At 40.0% G+C, this 9586-nt stretch overlaps 2 protein-coding genes across 4 annotated transcripts; one reads left to right on the forward strand and one right to left on the reverse strand.

Annotated features, from left to right (window-relative positions):
* Positions 1-1646: 1646 nt before the first annotated feature.
* LOC144512118 (dnaJ homolog subfamily B member 9-like) lies at positions 1647-4299 on the reverse strand. Of its 2 annotated transcripts, none has more exons than XM_078242694.1 (3): positions 4188-4299; positions 3613-3854; positions 1647-3125 (listed from the first exon to the last, which is right to left on the reverse strand). In XM_078242694.1, exons 2-3 carry the CDS (start codon positions 3827-3829, stop codon positions 2635-2637), a joined length of 708 nt encoding a protein of 235 aa, XP_078098820.1. In that variant the 5' UTR covers positions 3830-3854; positions 4188-4299; the 3' UTR covers positions 1647-2634. The 2 variants fall into 2 exon arrangements, with proteins under 2 accessions (XP_078098820.1, XP_078098821.1); XM_078242695.1 differs by lacking the exon at positions 4188-4299 and adding an exon at positions 4050-4171.
* A 146-nt stretch (positions 4300-4445) lies between these two features.
* On the forward strand, positions 4446-6591 carry LOC144512117 (THAP domain-containing protein 5-like). Of its 2 annotated transcripts, none has more exons than XM_078242693.1 (3): positions 4446-4649; positions 5213-5399; positions 5674-6591. In XM_078242693.1, the coding sequence occupies exons 2-3, from the start codon at positions 5259-5261 to the stop codon at positions 6439-6441; spliced, it is 909 nt and encodes a 302-aa protein (XP_078098819.1). In that variant the 5' UTR covers positions 4446-4649; positions 5213-5258; the 3' UTR covers positions 6442-6591. The 2 variants fall into 2 exon arrangements, with proteins under 2 accessions (XP_078098819.1, XP_078098818.1); XM_078242692.1 differs by lacking the exon at positions 4446-4649 and adding an exon at positions 4688-4894.
* The last annotated feature ends 2995 nt before the right edge of the window (positions 6592-9586 follow it).

Genomic DNA, 9586 nt, shown 5'->3' on the forward strand with positions numbered 1-9586 from the left:
ACTTGGTTTCTTTTGTATTTATTTATAACATAAAAGATCCATGACTAAATGAGGAACAATCAAAGTTGAAATTTTGAAGAAAAAAAAACAACTCCGTAGTCATTAAGAGTTTGTGCATGAGCATACACAGAAAACCCCTTGTACTGATGGTCAAGCATGTCGGACCCAAATTAATTACTGATCTCAGTTAGTGAAAACCAGTTTAACAGACATTTTAGATTAGATAATGAAACAACGAGTTCACAAGGGCTCTCAAGTGGATCACCACTAGCATTGATCCACCATACAGTATGATTTAACACATGCTTAGTTAGTAAGAGTGTGTGCATGAGCATACACAGAAGAGAAAAGACCTTGTACAATGTTCAAGCATGTCGGACCCAAATGAATTACTGATCTCAGTTAGTGAAAACCAGCTTAACAGACATTTTAGATTAGATAATGAAACAACGAGTTCGCAAGGGCTCTGAAGTGGATCACCACTAGCATTGATCCACCATACAGTATGATTTAACACATGCAAGTCATATGGGCTACCATATAATAACTTTTATTTATATAGCGCCTTTCAAGAAACCCAAGGACACTATGACTTCCATTTAGGCCACAGTGACTTTGTTATATGCAAATTGAGCAGAGTTATGATGTAGTGCTGTTCTGGATTTTTGCTACTGTTGGTCTCATCTTATCTTCAGATATTTAACTATAGTATGTCACTGCCATGAGGGACAGGGAGACTCTCACCAGTAATAGTTACCCTCTAGCCTACCTAGAAGTTGAGAGGATTGTTATATGCTGCGTTCATTGACATTTTCATTCATCTGTTTGGAGTCAGATCTCATCAACAATCAGCTGGATTGCTTTAAAGCAAAAAGAGTCTTCCACTTTGTCATGTGCTGTTTAAATGCTTCTTGAGATGGATGGAACTCAATACAATAAATGCTAAGCATAGTTGATTGATATAATTGTTATTTACCCTTTAACATCAATATGGATAGCAAAGACTGAGCTAATAAATAGGGCCGCAACACGTATGTGGTAGAAATCAAGCAAGCTTTTTAAGACTAATATTTGTCTTGTGACAGTGTGCTCTCTACTGGAGGTTATCTTGAACAACAGTTGGTTATACAGTATGTATAGGAAGGAAAACCTGTGGCCGTGGACATCTCCTCCCTGGGTTCACATGACACTTCAACTTTTTGTTGTGGCTTGGTTCAGAAGGATCAGTTAAACAGTTCCTCATAGCTTGTTTAAACCTACATTGTGTCATTTTTTGAGTTGATTCTTAGCAAAAAAAAAAAAAAAAAAAAAAAAAAAAAAACTTTGTTCTTTCACAAATATGTGCTCATTCATGCGTAATTACTTCCACCAACTAATCAAAGTATTCTCGTAAGCGTAGAATCTGCCATTTAGAATCATTCAGAATACTAGAAAGTAATATTCAGTGGGGTGTCATATTCAATTTCACCGCTAGATGGGAGAAATTCTTACACAATGTAGTTTTAAGTTTTTTTTGTTTTTTTTCATTTTGCAATTTTAATTGCAGATTTTCTTTGTCATGAATTGTAAGCAGCTAAGAATATATAAAAATGGTGTTGAAAAAAAATAAATGTATAAAAACAAAATGATATATATTAACTGAAACATTTGCTCTTGAAACTTTTTATTCATTCTCCAAGCATTATGCAACCAATCAACATTCAGGCCACTCTGCGCACACACAAACACGCGCACATGCACACGCGCACACACACACAAAGTGCAGACATAAGACAATGACGTTAACACAACACCGTCTATGAAAGAGGCAACATGAAGAGCAAAGGTGCTAAATATTGCACATTGTGATCAGTTCAGAAAACGTTTCAGTCCGTTTAGCTTCACTGGTGGATGACTCATCAAAACAAGAGAGTACACAAACTTTGCCTGTGGCTAAGTTCACCAGCATTTGTCATGGGACTGATTTGAATTTCCTACTCTGACTGAAGGTAGATGCAACTCTGTAGGAAGAAACTAAAATGAGGTAACGGCTGATAATAGCCAACATCGCAGGATGTGTTCAGCTTCATTTTTTTTTTACAGAAATATTTGATGCAGGTGCTATGAATTGACGTTTGTGAAACTGTCATTTTTGTCAATCTTTAAGATAATTAATAAAAACCAAAAAGAGAAAAAGTACATGTTCAGAGTACACTATGCTTAGAGGACCCTGGTTTTACATGCAAAAGGTTCATGTTGTAGAGAGCATAATAATAGTATGGCCTGAATAGCTGCAGAATTAATGTTCCTGTGGTTTTTTTAATATATCTTATTGCATCATTCCTTTAAAAAGGAAATTATTTTAAAAATTCCAATTGTCTTTTAACCTTAGGCCATACCTGAGTCTTATATAGATTGCACCATCATAAGTTAACATAATGCACCTTGAAAGCTAAATACTGTGCTATGAGCATCAGGTCAGCTTGGATATTTGTTCCTGGAGGAAATTACATACAGAAAATTACAAAAGCCACACGAAAACCATTCTCTATTCCACCAAGGGATAAATTGGCATTCAATTCCAAAACCACAATTTTAAAAAACCAGCAATGTCCTAAGTGGCTGCCCTCTGTAGAGCGCCATTTTCTGCTGGTCTCAGGAGCAGTCTGTGAAGGTGGTCACCATGTTGCCCCTACGCTCGGTCACTGTCCTGCAGTGCTGCTTCCCAGAGCCATGGTATCTGCCGTCAGTCCTGGAACTGTGTGTGTTAAAGGAGAACATCTTCTCCAAGTCCTCAAACATGTCATCAAAGAGTCCTCCACCGAAGCCCCCCTGCTGAAACTGTCTCTTCGGTCTGTTCATAGTCTCCCGACGGGCCTGAAAGTGGCTGTCAAACTGTCTCTTTTGGTGGGCTTGATTTTGGGAGTGGGAGTGAAAGTGGTGTTGGTGTCGCTGACCAAAAGTGTCAAAGTCTTTGAAAATGTCATCAAAGTTGAAGGACTGATAGTGCTGCTTGAAGTTGTAGTCTCCTCCTCCTCCTCCTCCTCCCCCCCCCCCTCTTCCTCCTCGGCCCCCCCCTGGCGACGGGCCGTGGCCAAACTGGTCGTAGTCTCGCCTCCTCTTATCATCTGATAACGTCTCATACGCTGGTAGAGTCAAAGAAACCTTACATCACTCATTGTGTTGGTTGCTATGACACTGCTGTTCAAACATTTGTAACATTTTAGGTTCAGTCTTGAGCAATATAGTGATATTGCTATGTGTTTATTGTAAAACAAGAGAGAAATATTGTCCTATTGGAAATCACCTATATATATATATATATATATATATATATATATATAAAAAATTTCAAATACCATAGATCTTAATAACTCTAGGAAGGCACCTGTCGTAGACAACAGATTAAATGGTTGACCTTTCCGGTGGCCATTTTCTTTAATAAGGCCCATTAGAGAAGAGAGATGCATGTGTAATGAATTAAAAAAAAAACGTTCACAAATATACAATATGTTATCTAACCTAACTAACCTTGGCCATTTCCAATGGGACGGTCACTGACATATCCCAATCTACCTATACTTAAGTATTTTCCCATTGCCCTGGAATGGCAGACTGTAGTGACTTGCTTACCTTCCGCTATCTCCCTGAACTTGGCTTCGGCGTCTGGGCTCTTGTTTCGGTCAGGATGGTACTTCAGGGCCAGCTTATGGAAGGCCTTCTTGATCAGGCGTTCAGTTGCATCTTTAGGCACCCCCAGTATGTCGTAGTAGTCCCTCTTGGCCAGGATGAACTCTGAGATCAGCAGAATATGCACTGCTAGCAGCAACACCGACTGCGCTGTGGCCATTCTGCTGGTTTTGGCACCTTTGCGGCTGTGAATAGAACAGTTTGACAGCCCGCGTTAACGACGTTTCACACAACCTTGACACGCAGGAAGACTTTCAAAACGGTTTCAAACTTTAAGATTCAGCTACTAACTATTCAAAGAACATTCAGAATAAAGGCTATATTACGTTACTTTGCTGACTAGTTTCAATAGAGTTGGGCTCAAGAAAACGACAACTCACTGTTTTAGTGGAATAACAGAGAAACTTGAACCAGCTCCGCCTTAAAAACCTTGTTAATGATACTCTGTTGTTTGTTCGCAGTTGCAGATAAACCACCCGAGACAAACAACGTTAATACGTATTGGAAAGAAGGATTACCTGGAGACGAGGTGACAAACAGCCTAAAGATACCTCTATCAGCCGCCGACAGCTCCAGCTGATGCGAAACGAAAGCTAGCAATTGTTGACCAGCTACATTCCTGAGCTGTAAAACCACGACTCGCAACACTATTGGTCCATTTCTCAAAACCGTGACTCGGATCACTGCCATTGGTGGAAACAGTGCGCACGTGGAGAATGGGGACAGTCCGAAAATAATACAAGCGAAACAAGATAGTACACTGCGCAAACTTCCGTCTTCGCTTTGCTCTGTTATTTTGGCATGGTTGAGGTTCGAGACCTGACTGTACTGGTCTGAATATTCAGACCAGTACATTCTATTATATAGTGTGTATGTTTACTATTTTAAATTATATTTAGTAATAGGTGATGAATACTTAAGTTAGACATGCACGCATTCTTTTATTAGATCATTTCATCCACGTAGTTGTCATCTTAATGGTACGTAACTACCTTGCTGGATTAAACGTCATATCCGCTATGAGAACTACAACCCGGAAGGGACCGTTTACGAGCTAGGCTAGTTATCCTGGTTTGTGTTATCAGAAAATGTAACAACAAACGTGTCTCTGTAAAGCGTTTTCATGTAGTTTCACTGTAGATATGCCACGGTACTGCGCTGTAAAAGTTTGCAGAAACCGCGGGGGAACTGCATCTAGACAAGACAAGAGAATTAGTTTCTACCCGTATGTTGTCTATTTTCTTTCTGGTGTGTCTCTGAGTTTAAATGTATGTTGTTGTAGTCAAAGTATAGTATTAGTTATAGAGGCAGTAAGAACTGAACAATAACGTAATGCCAGTACTATATAATGTATATCATAATGACCTGGTTGTAATGGTACAGGGGGAGACTGTGAGGCTGTTGGAGGGAATGTGCGTTATAATAACGTTAGAAATGATGCGAAAAATATGCAGCGACAACAGATACTCCACTACGGAAACCTTGAAACGTCTCACTTTCAAACCACCCCTTTACTTTATGTTTCCCTCTCTCCCTCCCAAAGGTTCCCCTTGCAAGACAAGTCCAGGCTCCAGAAATGGGTAGACAACATGAAGCGGGAGAAGTGGACCCCGAGTCGACATCAGTACCTGTGCAGCGAGCATTTTAAAGAGGACTGCTTTGATATTCGATGGGGCATCCGCTACCTGAAGAACACAGCCATCCCAACCCTATTTCCCTGCATTGAGGATGTATGTATCGGTCTTGTTTTCCTGTCTCAACATCCATCAGTTCTAACATTAAGTAAGGGCTTAATTGCCGGACATCACAAAATTAGTTACGAGCCAAGTTTTTGGCATTAAACATTTTCTTAAAGAGGAAAAGTGCAAGTAGAATACCAACCATTCTCTTACAGAAAATACCAAGTTTTAGGCTCACCCAGAGTTTTTGGTGTGCAACAAGCCTGTTCTTTATTTTGGAATCTTTTGCAATGCCTGTGACCAGACTTCTCTTCTTTTATTTCAGGATGGAGAGAAAAACGTTACCACCATTAAACAAAGCCCCAAGGCCAAACCCAGAACTTTAGACATTGACACTGAGCCCACAGGATTTGACTCACCTCGCCGTAAGAGGCCGCTTATTTTGGGCAGAACATGCAAAAAGGTGCAGTCAAGTTCAACAAACAGCTTTGTTTGCGAACACACAGAGGTGATAGTTGAACCACCTCTGGCGTCGGACACCGGCATCTCCCGTCATTCAAATCTCTCATCAGACATACGGACTGCTGCCTGTGAGATACCAGGCGACAGCGGAATGCCAACAGCGTCTTGTATCGCGCTGTCCCCATGCAATGAGCCCCATTCTGAAGAAAAGGCTGACTCGATTGTTACCGTTTTGTGCTGTGAGTCAGTGGGCCCTTTCTCGGATGGAGAGGAAAACGTGGATGCAGCTGCCCTCCAGGCAGCGATGGGCCAGGCTTTTAGCTATGTCCCTGTGGAATTGGTAACGGACGAACCCACAGCCTCTTTTTTGGAGGATAGGGGACCCAGTGAGGGAGAGCACATTTATGTTTACGAGCACTCGTACTGCAGACCGGACACTGACAAAGATCAGCTTTGGCGTAGGATCTTGAGTTTGCATGCAAAGATCTTGGGACTGGATCGCAGGGAGGAGAGCACCTTGGCCAAAATCCGTGCTCTGGAGACTGAGGTAGCCCTCCTGAAAAGAGATGGTGCTGTTTTTAAAGAGAAGCAGAACATTTTAGAAGATTATATATCATCCATGTTGCTCTGATTTTGTAAGCTATGGACTCTGTAATGAGACTGTTGGTGTGCATGGATTTTAACTGTTACCATTGAGTCACTTTTGTTAATATGTTGCACATGCTCGCTCCCATACATAAAGCACTTCAGCACACACTGTCTTATTAAAACTTCATTGTAACTCAGTGTCCTGCAACATTGCTCTCATATCCATGTTACAATAGGCCTTTTTCACTGCGGACATTTTGACATGTCACAGTAAGAAAAGCACAGGTTTTTAAAGGTCCAATGTGTAGGAATGTCTCCCATCTAGCGTTGAGATCATATATCGCAATCAACTCTCTCGCACCACGCCGTTCAAAGTACGTATTACAGCTACCGTAGCCTTCACGCTTCAAAAAGCCGGTCTCTTGCTCTTTTCAATATCCATTTTCTTTTTCTGGGCGAAGAAGAAGACTCCAGACGTGTGGTCCTCCATGTTTTCCTTCTTCAAACTTGCCGGGGCCGGGAAGCTACGATACCCATTAGCAGCATTAGCAGCACCTGTGAGTTTATCGTGTGACAGCGAAAACGCGAAAGGCGGAGCAGGATGTCCTGTATGTCCCTTACCGGCTAACGTATTTCAAGATGGTGCATGAGTATGGACCGTCTACCCCAGTTCATGCGAATGCAAATGTAAAATTTCAAGCCAAAAGGAATACTTGGAATTGATGGTGGTGGTAAATATTCATGAAAAAGGACAAGTTTGTGAACGGGCAACACAGATTTTGATAATGAACAACTAAACACGTTACACACTGGACCTTTAAAAAGTAAAAATGAATGTGGACTACATTTCATTTAGCTACTTTTGTGCATACTGTCACACTGCCATTGCTTATTGTGTTTTTTTCCACTATATGGCAAGTAAAAACGTCTACTGTATAAAAAGGCCTATTGTATATGTTGTTATGTTTTTGTCCACACTGTGGCACTGTATGACCATCTTCACAGAAAGGCTTTCAAAGCGTCACTGAAGCATTGATTTCCAGCAGCTTGTTGCTTTGCGTTACTGATACATACTGTATCTGAGATTTGCTGTCATGTTTTTACATGATTGTGATCAATACACGATCCTTAACTTATTTTTAATACTATATACAACGGCCAAAAATGGTTTGCTCTTAAGCTCTGGCATTTATTTGACTGGAACAGCTACCGCTTGCTGTGTTAACGCACATGAAATCAATTCTTTCGACTGTGTTCGAACAACACCATTCACACGTTTGTCGTTGTTGAATCACTAGAAATCAAGTCCACGTAAGCAGAGGCACATTTGATTTCCGTGCCGTGTTTGAATGCCAGTTCTACCGTTCTGTCATTCCGTGTAATCTCCTGCAAGTCCACAAAAGTCTGCTTCACAGAAAAATCAGTGATGGATTTACTTTGAAGTAGAATAAAGTGTATTGTAAATGTGTTTCTTAAAGCATGTGCTTTCCAGGAGGCTGTGTCTGTGTCCACTATATCCCTGGTGATTGTTTTAAACCACCACAATGACATGAACATGAACCAGCTGCAAGATTTATCTCCCACTTTTCCACCCCTGGGCTTTGAATTAGGCATCATAGTTTTTTTGGCCAAGTCAGATACCTAATCCTATTTGAAGCAGCTTTCCAGAATGAAATGCGCCATAGGCTGTCTCTGCACTGTAGCAGGCCTGGCCACAGAATCTGTGGAACAGTGTAGAGTGGATTGTGACCATTATAAAACATTGTATTTTTAATTCACATCTGTCTGTGGTTGTGACAAAATAGAACCCCCCACCACCACCTGTTACGCTTTTAATTGAGCATAGCATTGCGTCACTGCATTACATCAAGACTTTAATCATTGATAATGTATATCTATATCTTACAATGCAGTAGACATTCATAATGGTCTTTAATGTGACGGAGAGGCAACTGAGAGGCTAAATTTGTTTCAAATGAATATAATTATGAATGAAATAGTTTGTGAAGAGCAATTTCAAATGACTCCGAGGGTTTTGCATTACGTGAGGAGGTTACAAGATGACATATTTTCCTGGCAAAGAATGACACAAGCCCCAGTGAGGATTAAGAGAATTATTCTCAAAATGAGTTACAAATTGTGATAATCCTGCTGCTCTGCATCTCGGCAGGACAACAAAACGCCATCACAGTGCATTAGTCCCCTAATCATCCCAGCGCTTTTGTCCCCTAATACACTGTTGTGTATCTTTGCAAGGACCAAATCCTATAGAAATATAAGTGCATGTTTTGAGTATGGTGGAGTAATTTTCCTTTGTTTGAATATGCGCAATATTAACAAAGCTATTCACTGCCAGGGAAATGTAAATGCCCATCAATAAAAAAGGACTAAGGAATAAAATGTTTACAATAAACCAACAAAAGCAACCAATACATAACAGACCGGTCAGTAAGGAGAAAATTAGCAAAAGATTATTAAGCCAGAAGGCCTTATGATGAAAGTCCATTTACGTTTTCAAAAATGAAAATGAAAAAAAACTAAATCTCATTTTTCCTCAGTTTATCTGTTTAGGTAAGTGCAATGACGAAATCCAACAGGTGCAAATATCAGGAACAGTATTTTATTCAACATTTATTTGTTATCAGACAAAAAGGCAAAGTTATACAAGCAGAAGGAAGAAATGCAAATAGCTCATGTGTGCAGTTTACATTTTAATTACATAAGAAATATTTACAGAACATTCAAAATAAGTCAAATATGTCCATCGATGATGTATAGCATGGCATTATGTTTATCTGTTGTATGTTTAAAAGTATTTCCTCCAGCACTGAATGAAAGAAGCTATTGTGTTCTGTGAAGGTGTTGTTATGCCGGTGGAAAAGATGCTGCCATATTTAATATGCATTAGCTTGTTTCACCGATTCAAACTTTTTTGCTAAAACATAAAATAAGTGTTTTTCATTTACGCATGATGGATGTTTTATTTGTCACAACACTGAAACATTGCTGTAAGACGCCAGCAAGCTGATACTCATCTACAGCGATCCTGACACTAACCCAGTTATTAGATTCATACACAACAACTACATAGATTTAAACACATAATTCATGATGCAATTAATCTGGACTTCACCAGCAGGCCCTGGATTGTATATTAACTGACATAGTCCTTTTTTTTCTTCCTATTT

The sequence above is a fragment of the Sander vitreus genome, chromosome 23 (genome assembly GCF_031162955.1).
Source record: "Sander vitreus isolate 19-12246 chromosome 23, sanVit1, whole genome shotgun sequence".
In the NCBI taxonomy this organism is placed as follows: Eukaryota; Metazoa; Chordata; class Actinopteri; order Perciformes; family Percidae; genus Sander; species Sander vitreus.

Excerpts from the sequence above, each read along its gene's own strand:
- LOC144512118 (XM_078242694.1), bottom strand. The coding sequence starts at position 3,829 with ATGGCCACAGCGCAGTCGGTGTTGCTGCTAGCAGTGCATATTCTGCTG. Across the intron at positions 3,126-3,612 it reads GTTCAGGGAGATAGCGGAAG|CGTATGAGACGTTATCAGAT; the intron begins GTAAGCAAGTCA and ends TGACTCTACCAG.
- LOC144512117 (XM_078242692.1), top strand. The coding sequence starts at position 4,812 with ATGCCACGGTACTGCGCTGTAAAAGTTTGCAGAAACCGCGGGGGAACT. Across the intron at positions 4,895-5,212 it reads AAGAGAATTAGTTTCTACCC|GTTCCCCTTGCAAGACAAGT; the intron begins GTATGTTGTCTA and ends TCCCTCCCAAAG. Across the intron at positions 5,400-5,673 it reads TATTTCCCTGCATTGAGGAT|GATGGAGAGAAAAACGTTAC; the intron begins GTATGTATCGGT and ends CTTTTATTTCAG.